The following is a 25,765-nucleotide window of genomic DNA, read 5'->3' as shown; positions in this document are numbered from 1 at the left end:
TTCCGCTGCAGTGGAGGAGGGAGGAGCACTGACAGGTCTCCGCGATGTGCCTATCTAATATATAGGGTCACCAAGGATAATTCAATCCCACGAGCGGAGAATGGCTAGGATTCTCCGCTCGTGGACGTCTGACTGCGCTTTTCAAAGTTAGCTTATGGAAAGCTTTTCATAGCATCCGCGGGCGATTTATCGCAGGTGGATCATCGCCTGTGGACAGGCAGCCTAAATGTATCATGACAACACATACACAAGTAATACATGAACACATTCAATCAGAGGTTACTGACTTACATTTTTTCTCAATAAATTGGTGTAGCAGGCAGGATTTTCCTGTGCCAGCGTTTCCAATGACAAGGAATTTGAAGAGAAAATCTGAAATGCAAAATGATTGTAAAATTACAAAGTGACCTCTGAGAGACCTATTACAGCTCATACATGTGACAAGTCACACTGAGTCATTGGAGCAACAACAGTAATTTAAAGGAAATCTTTGACTGGATAATGAAACCTGTTTTCCAGACTTTGACTTTTGGAAGTTTTCATCAGGAAGGGATCCAATGTTTTTTACAAAATCTAATAAAATCCATACAGTTCAGACAGCCATGTGAAAGAAGCCAAAAGTTAGTTTTTAAGTGAATCTTTCTGTAAGATACTTTAGGCAATGTGCTTCAATGAGAGCTCCTGTTTGAGGTGCTGTTTAGACGTGCACTGTACGTTAAATGCTTTTTATTAAAGAGATTTGGAGTGCAATAAGGAGCACAAAAAAAAAAGAAGTAAGAATACAGTGATCTCTCGCTATATCGCGGTTCAATGCAGTGCATAGACGATTTTAGATAGACCCTATATAATTCTGTTTTCACTGAGTTTTTCACTATATCATGGAATTTTGCGGTACATACAGGAAATACAATACGCCACTAGCGCTTGCCAACGCGAGATTGAACACGGCACATTATTGGCTGATGGAATGTGTTCTACATCCTGGACACTGATTGGCTCACTGATCGTAGCATGCTGTTCATTTGTTCGTCGCGTGTAAACTGGCATCACTAAAAAGCGCATTGTTCGTTCGCTTTTGCGATTGTTTGGCAGTTCCCCACAACAGACTCATTTGTGTAAATACAATGCTGCTACTTCGTGGAACATAACCCCCGCGATAGACAAGGGATCATTGAAAGATCAATAAAGTTTTACTAAATTATTTTTAAAAAGTAATAAAAAAGTTTAAAAAATAAACCTTTTGCCATACTTATAATAAAATAGTCTAAATAATAAAACAAAGATACATATTTGGTAGCGCTGCTTCCGTAAAAATCCGTAAAAAATAAAGAACGCCAGAAATGCTCTTTTTTGGTCACACTGTCTCCAAGAAAAAATGCAATAAAAAGCAATCAGAAAGTCGTATGTATTCCAAAATGGTACCAACACAAACTACAGAATGCCCGCAAAAAATGAGCCCTTGCACAACTATGTAGATGGATAAATAAAAACCTATTGTGTGCAGAAGATGGCGACAGAAAATTTTAAAAAAGTAGTACAGCAAAAAAAAACAAAAAACTAAGTTTGGCATCGGAGTAATCGTATTGACCTATAGAGTAAAGATATTATGTCATTTTTGTTGCAATTTGTGCCCCGTAGAAGCAAGACGCGGAATTTACTTTTTTTTCCATTTCTCTCCACTTAGAATTTTTTTAATGTTTTTTAGTACATTATATGATATATTAAATAGTACCAATGAAAAATACAACTTGTCCCGCAAAAAACAAGCCCTCATACAGCTATGTTGATGGATAAATAAAAAAGTTGTTTTTTAAAAGGCAGAAGAAACGAAAATACAAAAATGAAAAAAGCTTCGTCACTAAGGGGGTTAACAAAACATTTCTCTGAAATATCTTCTACGGAAAGCTGCAAAACAACTAAAATACAAGCAATTTTAACGGGTTGTCACAAACGTTTCTAGAAAGTTGTTACTAACAAAATATAAGGTATGGGTCAGCTTAACCCTTTAAGGACACCGTCTAATGCTCCACTTACATGGAACAACTGTCGGCTAAACGATCTGCACGAGTGGGTGATGTCACCACTGGTTGTTAGCACTTGTGCAGATCAATTAGACAGGCAGATCACAGCTAAGTATTGCTCACTACTCGCTGGCTTCTTGCTCACATTCTACGTATACACAGAGCGTTGAGACGCAGAGAGAAGTCAGCGAACCAGTGATGATTTTGATGCTGGCTGAATGTGAGTGACAAACGACAAGTAAACAAACAGAGCAAGATGGCTTCGGATGTAGATGGCTTTGGATGATTATCAAGCATTCTCGTTTGAAAAGATTTTGCACGATAATCGTTCCATGTAGCTGGCCCTTATGTTGGTACATAAAGTTGTTGTGCTAAGATGCTAATCATAACCCATCATCTACAGTAAATCAAATCAAAACAAGTCACTCTCCATCCTCCCGTGCCTGCGACCCTGTGTACCTGTCAGATGAATCTTCTTCTGTACTGCGGATGTGCAACTGTCGCTCATCCGCATTACAAATCTCGCCGCGCCATCACCTAGGCGATGACGCGGACGTGCGACACTTCTGCAGTGCTCATTGCAGAAGTGCTGCAGCAGGGACGGCTTCCATTTACTTCAATAGAGCATGCTGCGGCCGCAAATAAAATCCGCTGGTGTACGTGGAGAGAGAAATCTCCATACACATCAATGGGCACATTAAGCAGCTGATCGCCGGCGCCTGTTGACAAGCACATGATCCACAATTCAATTTCCCCCATGTGCATGAGGCACAGTTTCTCCCCTCTCCGTATCCAGCGCGGGTCCCCTCCATCACAGACGGATCTTTTTTCTTCTAGCACGGCGGATGCGTCCAGGGCGCTATTTTATTTATTTTTTTAAATCTCCTGCTTTCCCGCAGATCCGCAACGCGTCTAAAGTGACAGCAGCGGGCGAGCCACAGATCGGACAGCTTCCATTGACTTCAATGGAAGCCGTCCACACGAAATCTACAGGAAAATGGAGCATGCTGCGATTTCTTTGCACGGCGGGGAAAAGAAAAAAGAAGAAAAAAAAAAAATCACATCTGCATGCTTTTCACTGCTTTGATGACACCCATGCATCTCCCGCAAATTAAATCCGACCATGGACATTGGGCCTAAGACTGTTTTTTCTAAAGGGAATCAGTCCGCAGCCTTCACCTCTCACAGTAACATCCCCTGGTGATTGTATTACTGTTGCCCATAAACATGTCCCAGAGTAGTTCAATGTGTAGCGGTCGAGCATGTGTAGAATTCTGCATCTCCCAGCTTGTCTCTAGGTTATATTTCTACTGCAGTGAAATGGCATACGTGCCAATCAAGCTGTACAGGTCACACATGCGCTGTCTAACCACTAAGCACCTGCCGTCAGGAGTCTCGTCTTAGGAGGCAGCCTGTACCAAACTGGGCGACACTGCACCTAAGGCTCCATTCACATGGGGCAGTTGGGTTGCAATAAAAACTGCACCAAAAAGCGCATTTGCAAAACTGCGTGAATTGTCACATTTTACTATATAGTAAAAACATACTTGGTTTCACCAATGCACTTTTTGTTGTAGTTTTTATTGCAACCGAACTGCCCCGGGTGAATGAAGTCTAAGGGTGCTTTTCGACTAGTCGATTATCGTTTGAATCAGTGAGTGACGTCACTGCTAGCTCATTGTCTCTCGCACATCCAGTTTAGACAGCTACAAACATTGTTGACTCATTCAAACGTGGATCATTTAGTCTTTCACATTCGCTGTATAAGATAATACAGGGACAAAATGATTGCTGTTTTAACCGAACACTAAGTGAACAAGCCAATGGCAGGTTTTATGCCTGCATAAGATAAACAACGAACGAAAAGAGCATGGGACCATCTAGGACGCCAACTTCCACAGCCTACAAGTTTAGACAATCTAGAGCAGTGATGGCGAAGCTTTTAGAGACCGAGTGCCCAAACTGCAAGCCAAAACCCACTGATTTATCGCAAAGTGCCAACACATCATGGGGCAGGGCTTATCACAACGTATGATACTTATCTCAGTCGCGGCCGCTTCAAAAAACACAGCGTGTAGATTTTGACTGCTTTTTAGATGCGGAAATGCTGCAGAATTTGTCATGGTAATTTCCTCCATGTGTAAACATATCCAAGCAGTACCCATCCCAGCAGTAATACTGACCCCCCCACAGCGGCCCCGGCGGTAACAGTGACATCCCACAGCGGGCCCCGGCGGTAACAGTGACATCCCACAGCGGGCCCCGGCGGTAACAGTGACATCCCACAGCGGGCCCCGGCGGTAACAGTGACATCCCACAGCGGGCCCCGGCGGTAACAGTGACATCCCACAGCGGGCCCCGGCGGTAACAGTGACATCCCACAGCGGGCCCCGGCGGTAACAGTGACATCCCACAGCGGGCCCCGGCGGTAACAGTGACATCCCACAGCGGGCCCCGGCGGTAACAGTGACATCCCACAGCGGGCCCCGGCGGTAATAGTGACATCCCACAGCGGGCCCCGGCGGTAAAAGCGACATCCCACAGCGGCCCCAGTGGTAATAGCGACATCCCACAGCGGCCCCAGTGGTAATAGCGACATCCCACAGCGGCCCCAGTGGTAATAGCGACATCCCACAGCGGCCCCAGTGGTAATAGCGACATCCCACAGCGGCCCCAGTGGTAATAGCGACATCCCACAGCGGCCCCAGTGGTAATAGCGACATCCCACAGCGGCCCCAGTGGTAATAGCGACATCCCACAGCGGCCCCAGTGGTAATAGCGACATCCCACAGCGGCCCCAGTGGTAATAGCGACATCCCACAGCGGCCCCAGTGGTAATAGCGACATCCCACAGCGGCCCCAGTGGTAATAGCGACATCCCACAGCGGCCCCAGTGGTAATAGCGACATCCCACAGCGGCCCCAGTGGTAATAGCGACATTCCACAGCGGCCCCAGTGGTAATAGCGACATTCCACAGCGGCCCCAGTGGTAATAGCGACATTCCACAGCGGCCCCAGTGGTAATAGCGACATTCCACAGCGGCCCCAGTGGTAATAGCGACATTCCACAGCGGCCCCAGTGGTAATAGCGACATTCCACAGCGGCCCCAGTGGTAATAGCGACATTCCACAGCGGCCCCAGTGGTAATAGCGACATTCCACAGCGGCCCCAGTGGTAATAGCGACATTCCACAGCGGCCCCAGTGGTAATAGCGACATCCCACAGAGGCCCCAGTGGTAATAGCGACATCCCACAGCGGCCCCAGTGGTAATAGCGACATCCCACAGCGGCCCCAGTAGTAATAGTGACACCCCACAGCGGCCCCAGTAGTGACATCCCACAGCGGCCCCCAATAGTAACAGTGCCCCCCTGAGACCCATATACTCCTCCTCGTGGAAGCACCGCTGTTCCTCTGATCGGTGCTGCTAGCAGCGCTGATCCCAGGTGCACACTGGAACGTCAGTGTGTGCTCCTGGATGCCTCCTCCCTATGCTCTCGCGGAGGAGACGTCAGGGGAGAAGGATCCCGACTGCACACTGAAGTTACAGTGTGTGCCAGGATCAGCGCAGCTGAGTGAATACCGGCATGGGAGCTGCAGCACCCCTGACAGTATTCTCTAACATTCTGAGCAGCCGACGGCGGCGCGTTAGCAGGGAGGGCCGTGCGTGCCGCCTCTGGCACGAGTGCCATAGATTCGCCACCACTGATCTAGAGGCTCAGTTACAGCAAATGTGTAACGATATACCGCAATATACCAAACGGAAACCTGTATGCCTCCATGCCTGCCCATTGTATTCAAGCTAGAGGTGGTATGACAGGGTACTAGAGCCTCCATACCTACCCGTATCACATCTTGTATCCAAGCTAAAGGCGGTACAACAGGGTACTAGAGTCTCACTACAAAGGGTCAGTTCTCCACAAGAAATTATGCTTTTGCTCTGATATTCTATTCACTTACTTATATCAACGTTACAATCACAGACAAAGTTTCATCTCATTCCAACAACTGCTTCTAGGGGAGGGATGGGTTTTGAAAATAAATTCACTTCTGAATTCCCTACGGCCCAATGTCCACAAGGCGGAATTGAATTGCCCTGCGTGGACGATCCGATGTTTAAGCCGCCCATAGACAATACTGGATGCCCACAGCTGAATTTAAGCATGCGGATTTGATTTGCGGACATTGTGGTCCGGAAAACAAATCGCAGCCTACTCCATTTTGCTGCGGGTCCGCATGGACAGCTTCCATTGAAGTCAATGGAAGCTGTCTGACGTGCGGCCCGCGGAAAAGCAGATTTAAAAAAAAAACCTCATCTTCTCCATCCGCAGTGGAGATGATGGAAGACCCGCACAGCCACGCAGGGGATCCGGACGGGTAAGTAATGTCCTCTTGCCGCGGGCAGGGTGGGCGCCGCCCACAGAATCCGATCCACGCGCGAGATCCGCAAATCAAGCCGCCTATAGGGAAGCATTGGGCATCTGCAATACATTTAATGCCTGCGGGTATGATTTTCATTTGATTTGTGGATGCTACGTTCAGATAAAAAATTGCAGCATGCTCCATTTTACCGCAGATCACGCGCGAATGTTCACCATTCATCTCTATGGGAGCTTACGATCCGCAGTGCATCCGTAAATACATTTGCAGATTCACTGCAAATTTGAAGGGTAAAATCAATTAGGGAGGTGGTGAAAAGGCTCAGAGTTGGGGTTGCAGATTTTTTCTGCGAAGATAATCCACAGTAGATCGAGTACATCCGTGGCGGTAAAAAAAAAACGTAATCCGTGATCTCCTGCAAGCAATAAAAAAAAAAAGCTATTTAACCCTTTCAAATCCACTGTCTGACGTCTGAAGACATTCTGATTGAAGGCTGTACAGCTCCGATGTCGGAGGATGTCCGGCAGGGTATTCTTACTGTATATTACTGGCCACTCGGTTGTCGGGGGCCTCTCCGGCATGTCACATACCGCAGTACTGGCTCTACCCAGCAGACAACACCATTGTACAATGGCAGAAAGAGAAAGCCCCCTAGGAAACCCTGAATCCAAAATTGGATTACAAAGGGTTAATGATGACTCACAGTGTATCCGCTGCAGAAATTTGCATGAAAAATCCAGGCGCTTCGTGGACATGAGCCTAAAGGCCAAAACAATCTTCTGTCCCCTTCAATTCCTCTAGTATAAACTTTATGAGATTTGAATTGACCAGAAACACACTTTTTCAAGATTTCTTTAACTCTTCCACATCCACAGAACTTCGTATGTGTTTTAGGAGGGTGTTTATTTTTTTCAAATCAAAGTAGTAATTGTGTCTTCAATCTTATTCTCCAAGTCTAGTATTTTCTGAGCCACCAACTCAGAGGAGATTTGCACCCAAGCATGTTTTTGTTTTCTTTAAGTAGTTCACTAACTTTAGAGGCACAGGCATTTGAAATTTCAGGCTGAATTTCTTCCCTTACGATGGATCTTATATCATCCCCTACTGATGCTCGTTCATCATTCAAGATTACGACTATGTAGGGAAATAGCATAGTCTTGCAGGCCCAGTTTCATTGTAAACATAACGATACTGGTGCATTGTCTCCACCAGAAGCTAGTGGTTGACCAGAATAAGTTGGAGGTTACGCCCATAACTGCTGATTGGCTGCTGGTCTTTGCTGTCCCGTCCCCACAGCTGACCTCTCCAAGGATTTATCCAAGTACAAGACAGGGGTGGCGGCTCACACCCGGCACACAGCGCCGAAACAGCAGCGGGATCTTCAGGGCAGATGTGAGCGGACATGGCACACTGCTGACAGCGGGTTCCTGCAGCGTGAATCAGCCAATCAGCACCTGTGGGCGTCACCTGCCCATCCCCTGTATCTCAACCCAGCTAACCCATGTCTCCACCCATACTTCTGGAGGAGACATAATGCACCAGAATTAAACATAACTGCTGTGGGCTTTCCCCAGAGGAAAACCTGCAGTAAATATGATTTAAATCCACAGTGACCAAATCTGCAGCAAAATGGTGTGGATTTCGCTGTTTGTAATTGCAGATTGCAAATGCTGCAGAGTTTAAGCCTTGTATTTCAAGATCAGGAATTCACAACATAAACAGATGCTGCAGATTTAGAATCTACAGCCTTTTTCAAAAACACAGCAGAGTCGTTGTGGAAATTTTACGCATCATGATAAGGAGATTTAAAGAGACCTTCTCCATATGTCTTAGGCTGTAAAGGCTGCAGAATTTCTGTGCAATTCCATCAGCAAAAATTCCAGAGCATTTTCAATGTGTGAAGGCGGCTTACGGTTCTTCTAAAAAGAAGATTACCTACATTGCATCTCTTAGGCCTCATGTCCATGGGCAAAATAGGATTTAAGATCCGCAGCGGATCTCCCGCATGCGGATCCGCATCCCATAGGGATGCATTGACCACCCGCGGGTAGATAAATACCCGCGGATGGTCAATAAAAGGGATTTAAAAAAAAATGGAGCATGAAAAAATCTGGACCATGCTCCATTTTCGTGCGGGTCTCCCGCGGGGACGGCTCCCGCGGGCTTCTATTGAAGCCTATGGAAGCCGTCCGGATCCGCGGGAGACCTAAAATAGGAATTTAAAAGTATTTACCCATCCGGAGCGGATCGGGAAGGTCTTCTCTTCCTCACGGCCGGATCTTTCTTGCTTCGGCTCGGCGGATGTGCCCCGGCGCATGCGCGCGGCACGTCGACGACGTGCCGCCGGCGTGACGAATTCATCCGCCGGCCGAAAAAGAAGATCCGGCCGTGAGGAACAGCAGACCTTCCCCGCCCGCTACGGATAGGTAAATTCTTTTCAATTCTTATTTTCAGCCCTCATGTCCGCGGGTCAGGAGGGACCCGCTGCAGATTCTACATGTAGAATCCGTAGCGGGCCTGATTTTCCCCGTGGACATGAGGCCTAAGGCCGCCTGCACACGAGCGTTCCGGATTCCGCTAGCGGATTTTCACGCGCGTATGGTACCTAAATGTGCTTGCGGATAGGTGCGGATGCGTGAAAAATCACGCGCGGATGTGTTGCGGAAAACAACGCGCAGAAAACCCAGCAGACACCCCTTATTGTAAACCCAACCCCTAGAGAACTGCCCATTCCTTGGAAAACAGCTTAAAAACCAACACCCAGACACCGTTTTGTCCCTCTTGCTTGTGCGAGCACCGTTAAATTATTCTGGCAACATGCTTTCACCCGGTGAGCAGATGTCTTTGTGGGCATGGTTGATCCATATAACTTTTTTCAGGCGCTTCTCCAGCGTGACTTTATTTCAGTCACTGCAAAAAAATTCACAAGAGGAATTCATTACTACAGATTTTGCATTCTTACATCCTGCATTGGCAAGAAATACTACCTATCTCCCTCTACAAATTTGCCTGTGAAGCTCTGCTGTGTGTTGGGACGTCTCCTACCATGCCTACTTCCTGTAGTCATAGCAACCAGTGACTCCATCCGCAGCTGCACTGCGGATGTACTGCGTGAAAAAACGCACCCATTCACTTGTATTGGAGGCTTCACGCGCAGAATCCGACCCAAATTAGAACAGGTCGCAGATTTTTTCACGCGCGTGAAAAAATTGTGACAACAGAGCAGGCAGGCCAGCTGACAGTAGTGGGGTCGGGAGCTGGGAGAAGCTGCCAGACAGCAAGCTCCGAACAGTGACAGCAGCAGGGTCAGGAGCTGGGAGATGCCAGCGGGACATTTACAGCAGTGGCTTCCGATGCAGGTGTGTGTCTCCGCCAGCCAATCCGCAGCTGTGGACGTTCCCTCTAGCTTCCGCAGCCCAGCCCATGTCTCCACCCATTAGTATGGTGGAGACAAGATACAAAAGTACCCACTTGGACAATATACCGCTCTACTTCAGTATTGGAGTACAGTATATTGTGCATTTCAGTGTTAGTATATAGCCTAGTGGACAGCCCTAGGGATCCTTCTCTTGGCTCCAGCCTTCCAAGTGAACCCAACGATAATGTTGTGTGTGGATGGCAATGAGGCTTGAAGGGACCACCACTGTCTAACTAGCTGCTTGGTTGCTGCAGTCAATTGAGCATGGCATTCAACCAACTAAGCGGCAGTGATCAAGCTGCGGTTAATCAGGTGTCAGCTATGTCAAACAGCTACCCCACGCACAACTGCCCATTGTATGTTTACAGCAGGCGGCCACTAAGAAATTAAATAGGTCTTAATAAAGTGTGAATTTTTATCTGTTAATTTTAACTGTAAATGATAAATTTCACAGACAAAGAGGTGCTGAGTGCAGCATGCCTGCACCTTGATATGCAATCTTTGCAATAAGGAGTCTGCAGGCTACACATTGACAAGGAAGACAAGGCGCCAATGTAATCCGCGCTAATGCTGTTGAGCTGTCACAGTGCGTGCAAGTGCAAATCAGTGGAAGCTGCTGAAAACCCCCTCTATCCTGCATACCACTGACCCACCAGCAGCTAGTCTGAGACCACACAAACAGCACCCAATGGTGGGAAGCAGAGCACTGATGAGGAAGGGTGGAATCCAGGCTGACTCTATGAGGCTGTCATGATATTGGTGCTGGTGGCAGGAACTCTGTAAGTAATGTGATGCCAGCAAGGGGCTGTCAGTCTTCAGAGGCACAAAGACGACTGCATGTAGTACGAGGGCAATTTTTAAAAAATATAATGAAATAGCATTTCACGAGTCTGCTAAAAACACTGAATCGTGAGGCCCCCAAAGGGCGAATTAATCAATTTAATTCAATTAATCGCCCAGCCCTACTTGGAGGTTATATGTTCTCATCAAGTATGGTGGCTCAGTTGTTTATACTGCTGCCTTGCAGTGCTGGAGTCCTAGGTTCAAGTCTGACCAAGCGTGACATCTGTGTGTTTTTCCAACGTTAATGTTGTCCTTGCTAAATTTTGTACCCAGGACCGCATTACGAGGCAATGGCACTAACCAGTGAGCCACAAGCACTGAAGAACAACCACCACCACCACCGGAAATGAAAAATTGCTTTTCAGTTCCCATCCACCTCCTATTATAATAATAATAATAATCTTTATTTGTATAGCGCCAACTTATTCCGCAGCGCTTTCAGGCATGGATAAATGCAAAACAATACAACAATTACAATATAAGGTACATTGGGTTAGACACAAATGGGTTGAGGGTGGTACAGGAGGTGCAGGGAGTGGGGAACACAGGCAATAGGAAATTTTATGTACAGATTATTTATCAGAAGGCAAACAGGGTGGAGCACCATAGGGAGGGGCGAGGGACTAGGTCAGGAGATTTGGTATGCTTCCCTGAAGAGGTGCGTTTTTAAGGCACGTCTGAAATATCGTGCATCGGGGATTGTCCGGATGCCTTGGGGTAGAGCATTCCAGAGGATGGGTGCTGCTCTAGTGAAGTCCTATTGACTACAATGAAACAAAAAAACAAATCAATCCATATTCTGCTTTTGAAACTGGAAACAAAAGTGCAGCAGTCTACACTTTGGTTTCAGTGTGAAAAATATAAGAGAGAGGCCGCCTGCAGACGAGCGGGTCGGATCCGGCGGCGAGAATTCTCGCCGCGGGACCCGACCCGAGCGCCTGCAGAGACGAGCGCGTACTCACCCGCGTCCGGCGGCCCCGGCTCTTTCATGTGCCAGCTGCCGGCGCATGCGCAGATCGTAGCCGGCGGCCCAGTGAGTGACGTTTCTGTGCGAGGCTCTGCGAGCCCCACACAGAAATAGGACGTGCCGCGGTTTGTTCGCCGCGCGACATTTCGCGCGGCCAAACCGCGGCCATCTGCATAGGAGTGCGTATTGTAATGCACTCCTATGCAGGCTTTCAGTGGCGGAAATCCCGCGGCGGGATTTCCGCCCGTGTGCAGGTGGCCAGACGGAAAACAGAGAAAAAATTGATTGAAACTGAAGAACTTCCGCTTTGATACATTTTTATGACCTGGAAAACTACAAAGTTTTCTTACCGCTTTGCTGTTCTCACAATAGATTAGCAAAACAGAAATGAAAACGCTAGCGTGAACTTACGCTAAATAATCTATTCTTATTTAATCTTTGGTATTTATTAGTATTTGATATTTTAGCTACAGTTTACACTTGGCAGTAGGATTGCACAGCATTATAGGGAGATTGCATTTGCTGCCTGAATAATTAAAACGCAGGTTGAACAAATTCAGGTAGCAATAAAGTAGAAAACCTTCCGGTGTGATGTAGACTTCCTGCCAGGACTGTACTCCCACTGCTAGATGTCTAATAGCTTGTGGTTTCTTCTGTCCCATCAGAGTCTAAACAATAGATGTCAGATTAGAGTTGCATTGATTTCTTTCTGCAGAGATGGTATGTAAGTGGCTGCTAATGAGTGATAGTCTGGGGCAATACATGCGGGGAGCGGTACTGGCTATTACCTTCCCACTGACTTAAATGCATTAGTAATACAGGTTGGGCAGCAAATATTACAGTAACAGGTAGTCAATATTTAAAGGGGTTGGTCTCTAGTGCCAGGGACAGCGGGTGCTCAGCTCTCAGATGACAGCCTGTCACTTGCTCAGACAGCGGGGACTGGATAAACTCCCGATTTCTGGTGTTAAACCCTTTACGTGCCACGGTGAGTGCAACCATGGCATATAAAAGACTAACAAGAGGGGGCTTTCTCTGTCACCCATCAGACACTCGAGATACGATCACGGTGCCCCGATGGGTTGTCATGGCACCAGGAGGCTTGAAGATGTTCTCTGGGTATGCCATGTAAGGTGGCCTATGAGGCTCAGCCTCTGGGTGAGATTTATAGGCAATATAATGCACTGCTATACTTAAATTATAGCAGTGCGTTATAAGAATCATCAAAAGGTAGAGATACTGAAGTCCTATAGTAGGGCAAAAATAAAAAGTGCAAAATATAAATATATGGCCCCCTGCACATGGGTGGAAATCCCGCGGTGGGAGCGGGATTTCCCGCAGAATTTCCGCCCGTGCCCGCAATCCTATGCACACAGCCGCGATTTGTTCGCGTGAAAACACACGCAGAAAACAGATCGCGGCATGGTCTATTTATGTGCGGGTCTCGCAGAGGCTTGCCCAGAAATCTTACTACAAGCGCCGGCTCCGCGCTGCGCATGCACCGGCTGGGCGTCAGCAGGCACATCACAGAGAGAAGACGACACGGAATCAAGTGAGCCGCACTAGTCGTCACTGCAGGGGCACGGGGCGGATTGCGCTGCGAGAACTCTCGCAGCGGGATCCAACCCATCCGTCTGCAGGCGGCCTAAAGAGTGTAAAAAAAATTTAAAAATAAAAAAAAACAACCAACATGTTTAAACCCCACATTTTTCATTATTGTAAAAAGAAATTTTTAAAGATCATTACAAATCTGGTATCACCACATTCATCATGACCCACAAAAAAATGCAGCACATTATTTATCGCACCTCACAAAAAATGGAATAGAAAACAATTAAAGAGTCATATGGATCACCAAATGGTACAGATAGAGTATAAAATTCCACCCACAAAAATGAAAAAAAACTCAAACCGCATAGCTGATGAAAATAAAAATGTTAGTAGTCTTTGAATGCGACAATACGAAAAGCACATCCTTTAAAAAAATTAAATAAAACGCATGAAGCAGCAGTAAGATATTAAAAAATTATATAAATTTCATATTAATCATATAAATATGATCGTACTTACCCACAGAATTAATTTAACATTATCTGCACTGTAGGATGAACACCATCTATATATATATAAAGACGAAAACCCTCACTGACTCATTGACTGACTCGCCAAAAGTTCTCCAACTTCCCGATGTCGTAGAAACATGAATTTTGGCACGAGCATAGATTATGTCCAAAATAGGAAAAGAAATTGGGTCCCAACTCGATTATTCAATTCTAGCGCAAAAGAATTGGCGTTGAAATTTAACGTACATAATCTAAATCTCTCACTTCCCAATGTCATAGAAACTTAAAATTTGGCACGGGCATTGAATACGTCATAAATAGGAAAAGTTAATAGGTCCCAACTCGATTATTCAATTCTATGCACAAAAGAATTAGCGTCCAAATTTTACGTGCAGAATGTAATTTCTTCCCTTTCCGGTGTCATAGAAACAGGAAATTTGGCAGGAGCATTGATTATGTCATAAATAGGAAAAGCTAATGGGTCCCAACTCCGTTATTCAATTCTAAGCGCAAAAGAATTAGCGTCCAAATTTTACCTGCGGAATGTAATTTCTCCACTTTCCGGTGTCATAGAAACAGGAAATTTGGCACGCGCATTGAATATGCCATAAATAGGAAAAGTTAATAGGTCCCAACTCGATTATTCAATTCTATGCGCAAAAGAATTAGCGTCCAAATTTTACGTGCAGAATGTAATTTCTTCACTTTCCAGGGTCATAGAAACAGGAAATTTGGCAGGAGCATTGATTATGTCATAAATAGGAAAAGCTAATGGGTCCCAACTCGATTATTCAATTCTATGCGCAAAAGAATTAGCGACCAAATTTTACGTGCAGAATGTAATTTCTTCACTTTCCAGGGTCATAGAAACAGGAAATTTGGCAGGAGCATTGATTATGTCATAAATAGGAAAAGCTAATGGGTCCCAACTCGATTATTCAATTCTATGCGCAAAAGAATTAGCGACCAAATTTTACGTGTGGAATGTAATTTTTTCACTTTCCGGTGTCATAGAAACGGGAAATTTGGCACAAGCATTGATTATGTCATAAATAGGAAAAGCTAATGGGTCCCAACTCCATTATTCAATTTTATGCGCAAAAGAATTAGCGTCCAAATTTAATGTACATAATCTAAATCTCTCACTTCCCAATGTCATAGAAACATGAAATTTGGCACGAGCATTGATTGTGTCATAAATATGAAAAGGTAATGGGTCCCTACTCGATTATTCAATTCTAAGCGCAAAAGAATTAGTGTCCAAATTTTATGTACGTAATCTAATTCTCTCACTTCCTGATGTCATTTTATATAAAGGAAACGTCGCATGGTTGCCTCCACGTGGCGTTTCCTGGGTAACGCAGAGAACTATGCAAAATGGTGAACATATGTTTTTCCTCAGTATCTCTAAAGTAACCACGACTTCATAAGATTTTCCATGTGAACACCAGATAAACACCAGTAGCAAATTAACTCGGGCGAAGCCGGGTATATCAGCTAGTTACAAATAAAGATGAAATTTAATGCTGGTGACCCTTCTTTCTCCCGATATCTCTTGTGGGAAAGCTGACTGACCCCCCAGTAGACAAAAATTCATCAGACCCCACTGTTATAAGTGAATTTAGACAACTAAATGCCAGTGTATGTGGACTTTCAGTGAACACATTAGGTAGGTGTTCAAAGACCAAGTCGATAGAACCCCCGTGCCACCATGACGAGTAGTTAACGCAATCTAGTCACGGCAAATGATACCAATTGAAAAACAATTTCTCTGTGTGATCTAACAGTATAAGTTAAAAGCGGTTTTCCAGGGAAATACTAGTGATCGGCTGTGATCCACCACTCAGGACCCCGGACAATCAGCTGATCAGGTGCCCGCTGTCTGCACTGCAATACACTGGGGTACAGAACAGAAGCTGCTCAGACGTGTGTAGTGGCCAGTGCTTGTTACTGCAGGTGCAGCGCTCTCTGATTTTACTTGGAGCTGCACCAACCACAGACACACCTCACAAGGTGTCACAACCATGGATTGGCCCATGCCGGACCCCAGATTTCTCCTCAATCGAGCATGTCTGGGATGCCATAGGTAGACACATTACATCACATGGCCACTCACCACTAGATGCAAACGTCATGCAGGCATGGAGAGACACCAACAAAATATCCAAACACTTAAGGCCCATTTAGATGGGACGAATGCCGGAGAACAATGCCCGACACTCGCACCTGCACATACTCGCTCCCGTGCTGTTGCATGGGAGCTAGTATTGCTGGGTCACTCACAGAGCGGCCAGCAGGAGATTTCTCTCCTCGCTCTCCCCCACTCCTCTCCATTGACTTAAAACGGTTGTCCCGTGATAGCAAGCGGTGTTAAGCACTTCTGTATGGCCATATTAATGCACTTTGTAATATACATCGTGCATTAAATATTGGCCATACAGAAGTTATACACTTACCCCTCCGATGCTGGTGTCCCCGTCTCCATGGCGCCGACTAAAGCTGCCTTCTGACGGGATTAGACGCGCTTGCGCTGTCTGCCCTCTTCTGTCCGGCTCAGGCGTGCTTGCACTGCAGAGGTCTGCATGCGCAGACCATACAGAAGTGCTTAACACCACTTGCTATCAAGGGACAACCCCTTTAACATAGCGGCTGTTCAATACTGAACAGCTGCTATTTACACAGAACGATGATCGTTCAGCTCATCGTCTTATGCTGCATTCAGCATAAATAGCAGCTGTTCAGTACTGAACAGCAGCTATGTTAAGTGAATGGAGAGGGGCAGGGGAAAGCGAGGAGAGAAATCTCCACCAGCCTCCCAGCTGCAAAACAGCGATACTATCTCTCATGCAACAGCATTGTTTGCCCGATATTTGTCCCATCTAAATGGGCCTTTACTAATTCAATGCCAGCTAGGACCCAAGCGTGTCTACTTATGCTGGGTTCACTTCTTACTCACACCTGTACCGTGGCTCACGGCGGGTACACTTCTTATCGATACCCGTAACAGGGCTCATGTTGGGCACACACCCGTACCAGGCCTTACTTCTTACTCAACAGTACCTGGCCTCACGGCGGGCACACTTCTTACTTACACCTGTACCGGGACTCATTTCTTACTCACACCTGGAGGGGGGCTCGCGGCGGGCGCATTTTTTACTCACACCTGGAGCAGGGCTCACTGCGGGCGCACACCCTACTCACACCTGGAGCAGGGCTCACTTCGTAAACCTGTACCGGGGCTCATAGTGGGCACACTTCTTACTGACACCGGCATTGGGGCTCATGCCGGGCGCACCTCCTACTGACACCGGCATTGGGGCTCATGCCGGGCGCACCTCCTACTGACACCGGCATTGGGGCTCATGCCGGGCGCACCTCCTACTGACACCGGCATTGGGGCTCATGCCGGGCGCACCTCCTACTGACACCGGCATTGGGGCTCATGCCGGGCGCACCTCCTACTGACACCGGCATTGGGGCTCATGCCGGGCGCACCTCCTACTGACACCGGCATTGGGGCTCATGCCGGGCGCACCTCCTACTGACACCGGCATTGGGGCTCATGCCGGGCGCACCTCCTACTGACACCGGCATTGGGGCTCATGCCGGGCGCACCTCCTACTGACACCGGCATTGGGGCTCATGCCGGGCGCACCTCCTACTGACACCGGCATTGGGGCTCATGCCGGGCGCACCTCCTACTGACACCGGCATTGGGGCTCATGCCGGGCGCACCTCCTACTGACACCGGCATTGGGGCTCATGCCGGGCGCACCTCCTACTGACACCGGCATTGGGGCTCATGCCGGGCGCACCTCCTACTGACACCGGCATTGGGGCTCATGCCGGGCGCACCTCCTACTGACACCGGCATTGGGGCTCATGCCGGGCGCACCTCCTACTGACACCGGCATTGGGGCTCATGCCGGGCGCACCTCCTACTGACACCGGCATTGGGGCTCATGCCGGGCGCACCTCTTACTGACACCGGCATTGGGGCTCATGCCGGGCGCACCTCTTACTGACACCGGCATTGGGGCTCATGCCGGGCACACTTCTTACTGACACCGGCATTGGGGCTCATGCCGGGCACACTTCTTACTGACACCTGCATTGGGGCTCATGCCGGGCACACTTCTAACTGACACCTGCATTGGGGCTCATGCCGGGCACACTTCTTACTGACACCGGCATTGGGGCTCATGCCGGGCACACTTCTTACTGACACCGGCATTGGGGCTCATGCCGGGCACACTTCTTACTGACACCGGCATTGGGGCTCATGCCGGGCACACTTCTTACTGACACCGGCATTGGGGCTCATGCCGGGCACACTTCTTACTGACACCGGCATTGGGGCTCATGCCGGGCACACTTCTTACTGACACCGGCATTGGGGCTCATGCCGGGCACACTTCTTACTGACACCGGCATTGGGGCTCATGCCGGGCACACTTCTTACTGACACCAGCGTTGGGGCTCATGCCGGGCACACTTCTTACTGACACCAGCGTTGGGGCTCATGCCGGGCACACTTCTTACTGACACCAGCGTTGGGGCTCATGCCGGGCACACTTCTTACTGACACCAGCGTTGCGGCTCATGCCGGGCACACTTCTTACTGACACCGGAGTTTCGGCTCATGCCGGGCACACTTCTTACTGACACCGGAGTTTCGGCTCATGCCGGGCACACTTCTTACTGACACCGGAGTTGCGGCTCATGCCGGGCACACTTCTTACTGACACCGGAGTTGCGGCTCATGCCGGGCACACTTCTTACTGACACCGGAGTTGCGGCTCATGCCGGGCACACTTCTTACTGACACCGGCATTGGGGCTCATGCCAGGCACACTTCTTACTGACACCGGCATTAAAGCTCATGCCGGGCACACTTCTTACTGACACCGGCATTAAAGCTCATGCCGGGCACACTTCTTACTGACACCGGCATTAAAGCTCATGCCGGGCACACTTCTTACTGACACCGGCATTAAAGCTCATGCCGGGCACACTTCTTACTGACACCGGCATTAAAGCTCATGCCGGGCACACTTCTTACTGACACCGGCATTAAAGCTCATGCCGGGCACACTTCTTACTGACACCGGCATTAAAGCTCATGCCGGGCACACTTCTTACTGACACCGGCATTAAAGCTCATGCCGGGCACACTTCTTACTGACACCGGCATTAAAGCTCATGCCGGGCACACTTCTTACTGACACCGGCATTAAAGCTCATGCCGGGCACACTTCTTACTGACACCGGCATTAAAGCTCATGCCGGGCACACTTCTTACTGACACCGGCATTAAAGCTCATGCCGGGCACACTTCTTACTGACACCGGCATTAAAGCTCATGCCGGGCACACTTCTTACTGACACCGGCATTAAAGCTCATGCCGGGCACATTTCTTACTGACACCGGCATTAAAGCTCATGCCGGGCACACTTCTTACAGACACCGGCATTGCGGCTCATGCCGGGCACACTTCTTACTGACACCGGCATTGCGGCTCATGCCGGGCACACTTCTTACTGACACCGGCATTGCAGCTCATGCCGGGCACACTTCTTACTGACACCGGCATTGCGGCTCATGCCGGGCACACTTCTTACTGACACCGGCATTGGGGCTCATGCCGGGCACACTTCTTACTGACACCGGCATTGGGGCTCATGCCGGGCACACTTCTTACTGACACCGGCATTGGGGCTCATGCCGGGCACACTTCTTACTGACACCGGCATTGGGGCTCATGCCGGGCACACTTCTTACTGACACCGGCATTGGGGCTCATGCCGGGCACACTTCTTACTGACACCTGCATTGGGGCTCATGCCGGGCACACTTCTTACTGACACCGGCGTTGGGGCTCATGCCGGGCACACTTCTTACTGACACCGGCGTTGGGGCTCATGCCGGGCACACTTCTTACTGACACCGGCGTTGGGGCTCATGCCGGGCACACTTCTTACTGACACCGGCGTTGCGGCTCATGCCGGGCACACTTCTTACTGACACCGGCGTTGCGGCTCATGCCGGGCACACTTCTTACTGACACCGGCGTTGCGGCTCATGCCGGGCACACTTCTTACTGACACCGGCGTTGCGGCTCATGCCGGGCACACTTCTTACTGACACCGGCGTTGCGGCTCATGCCGGGCACACTTCTTACTGACACCGGCGTTGCGGCTCATGCCGGGCACACTTCTTACTGACACCGGCGGTGCGGCTCATGCCGGGCACACTTCTTACTGACACCGGCGGTGCGGCTCATGCCGGGCACACTTCTTACTGACACCGGCGGTGCGGCTCATGCCGGGCACACTTCTTACTGACACCGGCGGTGCGGCTCATGCCGGGCACACTTCTTACTGACACCGGCGGTGCGGCTCATGCCGGGCACACTTCTTACTGACACCGGCGGTGCGGCTCATGCCGGGCACACTTCTTACTGACACCGGCGTTGCGGCTCATGCCGGGCACACTTCTTACTGACACCGGCGTTGCGGCTCATGCCGGGCACACTTCTTACTGACACCGGCGTTGCGGCTCATGCCGGGCACACTTCTTACTGACACCGGCGTTGCGGCTCATGCCGGGCACACTTCTTACTGACACCGGCGTTGCGGCTCATGCCGGGCACACTTCTTACTGACACCGGCGTTGGGGCTCATGCCGGGCACACTTCTTACTGACACCGGCATTAAAGCTCATGCCGAGCACACTTCTTACTGACACCGGCATTAAAGCTCATGCCGGGCACACTTCTTACTGACACCGGCATTAAAGCTCATGCCGGGCACACTTCTTACTGACACCGGCATTAAAGCTCATGCCGGGCACACTTCTTACTGACACCGGCATTGGGGCTCATGCCGGGCACACTTCTTACTGACACCGGCATTGGGGCTCATGCCGGGCACACTTCTTACTGACACCGGCATTGGGGCTCATGCCGGGCACACTTCTTACTGACACCGGCATTGGGGCTCATGCCGGGCACACTTCTTACTGACACCGGCATTGGGGCTCATGCCGGGCACACTTCTTACTGACACCGGCATTGGGGCTCATGCCGGGCACACTTCTTACTGACACCGGCATTGGGGCTCATGCCGGGCACACTTCTTACTGACACCGGCATTGGGGCTCATGCCGGGCACACTTCTTACTGACACCGGCATTGGGGCTCATGCCGGGCACACTTCTTACTGACACCGGCATTGGGGCTCATGCCGGGCACACTTCTTACTGACACCGGCATTGGGGCTCATGCCGGGCACACTTCTTACTGACACCGGCATTGGGGCTCATGCCGGGCACACTTCTTACTGACACCGGCATTGGGGCTCATGCCGGGCACACTTCTTACTGACACCGGCATTGGGGCTCATGCCGGGCACACTTCTTACTGACACCGGCATTGGGGCTCATGCCGGGCACACTTCTTACTGACACCGGCATTGGGGCTCATGCCGGGCACACTTCTTACTGACACCGGCATTGGGGCTCACGCTGGGCACACTTCTTACTGACACCCGCATTGGGGCTCACGCTGGGCACACTTCTAACTGACACCCGCATTGGGGCTCATGCTGGGCAAACTTCTTACTGACACCGGTATTGAGGCTGATGCTGGGCACACTTCTTACTGACACCTGCATTGGGGCTCATGCTGGGCACACTTCTTACTGACACCTGCATTGGGGCTCATGCTGGGCACACTTCTTACTGACACCTGCATTGGGGCTCATGCTGGGCACACTTCTTACTGACACCTGCATTGGGGCTCATGCTGGGCACACTTCTTACTGACACCTGCATTGGGGCTCATGCTGGGCACACTTCTTACTGACACCTGCATTGGGGCTCATGCTGGGCACACTTCTTACTGACACCTGCATCGGTGCTCTCATGCTGGGCGCACTTCTAACTGACACCTGCATCGGTGCTCTCATGCTGGGCGCACTTCTTACTGACACCTTTACTAGGGCACAATAAACGGATTATTTTTTTTTCCAAGTTTGATGTCATTTATCAGTACAGCTCTACCAGGTCAGAACTTACCCCAATTCCTTCTGGGTGGAACACTTTTAATTTCCACCAATGTAATTAGAACTACGGGTTTTAATTAGCATTATTAATACACAAAGCTTCTTGATGGACAAAAAATGTGTGTACTACGTTAGGGCTCTCTCACACGAGTGTTTACTGCGTGCACATCACCGGTGCAGGAAGCATGCAGCAATACACTGTGTACTGCTATGTGCCAACAAAACCCATACCCTATCTTGGCCTCTATAGTGCATGCCAAGTTCTTTTTTTTCTCTTTGCGCTCGTACTTTGAACAGTGTAGATGAGGCGCTGCTGAAAGTGATGTAGAGTTATTTACCACGTATCATGCGCACAAATCACACACATATAGTGCACCGTAAACAAAGGCTCGTGCGAGAGAGCCCTTAAAGGGGTTGTCCCGCGGCAGCAAGTGGGTCTATACACTTCTGTATGGCCATATTAATGCACTTTGTAATGTACATTGTGCATTAATTATGAGCCATACAGAAGTTATCAGAAGTTTTTCACTTACCTGCTCCGTTGCTAGCGTCCTCGTTTCCATGGAGCCGACTAATTTTCGCCGTCCAATGGCCAAATTAGCCGCGCTTGCGCAGTACGGGTCTTCTTTTCTGAATGGGGCTCCGTGTAGCTCCGCCCCGTCACATGCCGATTCCAGCCAATCAGGAGGCTGGAATCGGCAATGGACCCGCACAGAAGCCCTGCGGTCCACCGAGGGAGAGGATCCCAGCGGCCATCTTCAGCAGGTAAGTAAGAAGTCACCGGAGCGCGGGGATTCAGGTAAGCGCTGTCTGGTGTTCTTTTTTAACCCCTGCATCGGGGTTGTCTCGCGCTGAACGGGGGGGGGGGGGGGGGGGGGGGGGGGGGGGGGGGGGGGGGGGGTGTTTGAAAAAAAAAAAAAAAAACGGGTTTGTTTTTTTTTCAATAGCCCCCGCCGTTCGGCGCGAGACAAACCCGATGCAGACGTTTAAAAAAAAAAAAAAAGGATAGTACTTACCCGAATCCCCACGCTCCGGTGACTTCTTACTTACCTTGTGAAGATGGCCGCCGGGATCTTCACCCTCGGTGGACCGCAGGTCTTCTGTGCGGTCCATTGCCGATTCCAGCCTCCTGATTGGCTGGAATCGGCACACCGTGACGGGGCGGAGCTACGAGGAGCAGCTCTCCGGCACGAGCGGCCCCATTCAGAAGGGAGAAGACCGGACTGCGCAAGCGCGTCTAATCGGGCGATTAGACGCTGAAGATTAGACGGCACCATGGAGACGGGGACGCCAGCAACGGAACAGGTAAGTGAATAACTTCTGTATGGCTCATAATTAATGCACAATGTACATTACAAAGTGCATTAATATGGCCATACAGAAGTGTATACCCCAACTTTGTTTTGCGGGACAACCCCTTTAAAGGGGTTGTCCTGCACCGAAACGGGTTGTTTTTTTTTTTTTTAACAGCCCCCCCGTTCGGCGCGAGACAAACCCGATGGAGGGACTTAAAAAAACAAACCGCACAGCGCTTACCTTAATCCCCGCGCTCCGGTGACTTCTTACTTACCGGTTGAAGATGGCTGCCGGGATCTTCTCCCTCGGTGGACCGCAGGGCTTCTGTGCGGTCCATTGCCGCTTCCAGCCTCCTGATTGGCTGGAAACGGCACGTGACGGGGCGGAGCTACACGGAGCTGATCTCCGGCACGAGCGGCCCCATTGAGAAAAGAAGAAGACCGGGACTGCGCAAGCGCGTCTAATCCGACGATTAGACGCTGAAAATTAGACGGCTCCATGGAAACGAGGACGCTAGCAACGGAGCAGGTAAGTGAATAATTTCTGATAACTTCTGTATGGCTCATAATTAATGCACAATGTATATTACAAAGTGCATTAATATGGCCATACAGAAGTGTATAGACCCACTTGCTTTCGCGGGACAACCCCTTTAAGCGCATTACGTTCTGTCCAATGCCACTTCTGTCCCGAAACTCCATCTTGTAAACAGAAAACTGCATAGAAACACAAATCAGGACAGCGCGGTAGTGCAGGCAGGAGGCGCTCGTCTGCTCTCCAGGTCACATGGTTTCAGTCCAGTCTCACCCCAGGGATTGTCACTGTTGGCGGTTTTCCCACGTGCAACACGTTATGCCAATAGCCCATTGATTTGTATTGGACCACTCACATTTGGTTTTTTTTACGTGTATTACATATGCAAAAACATTGCGCAATATTTGCGAGCATGTGGGCAGACATTCCTGTAACGCGGCGTTTACTCTTCCGTAATTTTGCTCCATCATAGGCATAGATCGATGACCGTGATGGCGATACCAGGATGCCAACGGTATGCAACAGACCCCGCAAAAGTAACGGGACACATTGCATTTCAGTCACGGTGTCCGGGGTTTATGGGAGTACTAGCGCTGCATGCTGCACCATATTTTATAGACTACTGTTTTTTTTATCTACCCCACATGTCGTGATGCAGACGACACGCGGCCGACATAATGGTGGCAGCTACAACACGGGGCTCAGAACGAGTCTTCTGCTTCCAGCAGCGCTGGAGAAGACTCTCCTGTGAGGAGACCACTCGGTCCCACAGCCCTCAGCTCTCCTCACAGCGCGCCGGTCACCTGCACTCCACCGAGCTACTCTCCGCGGCGTCACCGCTGCACGTACGCCACAGCCCAGGCCCCGCCTCCATACCGTACGTCTCTGACATCGCTGTCTGCGACATGTCGGGATGAGCGAGCCACTTCTTGGTTGCCTCGGTGCGGTACCGGCAGACTGAGTGCCTGGTCTGCCAGGCCGGGAGGTGTCAGGGGAGATGAGGGGATCACGGACCTGCGCCGCTCCCCATACACTACTTCTCGCATTATTCCGCCTCCCACCCAGCTGGCAGCAGCGCGCATGCGCATAAAACTGGCGCTCGAGGTGCGGCCAGAGCCGGAGAGCCGCCCCAAAACAGTGCCCACGTGTAACGGCCGGCGCCCTCCTCGGCTGAACCCAGGCTTACATCACTAAACTGAACCGCTACTAACATAAGAGGACGACAAAAAGGCTACCAGAATAATAAACTAATAGTTGTTTGGGAGAAATGTATAAAATGAGACACCTGCCGTTACCATCTAACGTGTTATAACTGACCCTGATATATGGAGTAATGGCCCTGAAAAGGGCAATCCGTTCTTCAACCTCCCAAGACTGGGCTCAGATGACTGTTGTAAAATGCAGTGTATACATTGCAGCGTTTTACCACTGTGTGAGCCAGCGTACAGCAGCGATTTTTCACTGCGTCCGTCAGAGTACGGTCAGGCTTACACAGGCTGATTTGTATTGCGGATTCCGCACAGATGAGCTGCAGTAAAACACGGGCATTAAAAAGGCATGAACTTTAGATTTTTCATTCACATTCATGGATAGAAATTGTGTATTCTGCGAGAGAAAGAAACATCACAGCATACACTATTTTGCTGAGGAATTCGCGAGGGCAGCCTCCATTGATGTCAACATTAACATTGCAAATGGACTGTGGGTACCCGCATTATCACTAAGCAATGGCGCAGGAAATACAAATAAACAAAAGAAAATAAACTGTACTGCGCATGGCCGACGGCAAGCCTCCGCAGTACAGTTAATAGAGGCATCATAATATGTAAGGCCGAAAAAACATGTCCATCCTGTTCAGCCTATTACCCCCCCAATGTTTATCCAGAGGAAGGCAAAAACAAAACAATGAGGTAGAAGGCAATTTTCCCCATTTAAAGGGTTATTCCGGGAAAAAACGAACTCATTTTCTAAACAATCATTGGCATAGAAGAGACTTTTCAATTTACTTACCACATAAAGATGCATCTGTTCGTCTCCCCGCAGCGCTGATCAGTGACTTCTAAAGTAGCACTTTCGAGGCTTCCACTGACGTCCCGATCTCTGTAATCCTGTGCACAGAGATCGTGTTCTCAGCTCAGCAGACTTCTGATTTGAGAGCTGGGCATGCATAGTCAGAGCGC

General features: G+C 49.4%; 1 protein-coding gene across 1 annotated transcript in view; it reads right to left on the bottom strand.

Moving 5' to 3' along the window:
- The window catches only part of RAB4A (RAB4A, member RAS oncogene family), a 134,621-nt gene extending 109,987 nt beyond the window's left edge, over window positions 1–24,634 (bottom strand). Inside the window, exons 1-2 of the mRNA XM_066596018.1 lie at window positions 24,462–24,634; window positions 292–372 (exon numbers count right to left, since the gene is read on the bottom strand). Coding sequence (XP_066452115.1) covers window positions 292–372; window positions 24,462–24,492 — 112 coding nt within the window. The 5' untranslated portion in view covers window positions 24,493–24,634. The remainder of the gene's footprint in view (window positions 1–291; window positions 373–24,461) is intronic.
- Between the last annotated feature and the right edge of the window lie 1,131 nt (window positions 24,635–25,765).

The sequence above is a fragment of the Eleutherodactylus coqui genome, chromosome 3 (genome assembly GCF_035609145.1).
Source record: "Eleutherodactylus coqui strain aEleCoq1 chromosome 3, aEleCoq1.hap1, whole genome shotgun sequence".
Classification (NCBI taxonomy): Eukaryota; Metazoa; Chordata; class Amphibia; order Anura; family Eleutherodactylidae; genus Eleutherodactylus; species Eleutherodactylus coqui.
The sequence above is the reverse complement of the archived record's forward strand: the minus strand, read 5'-3'. Positions and strand labels throughout refer to the sequence as shown.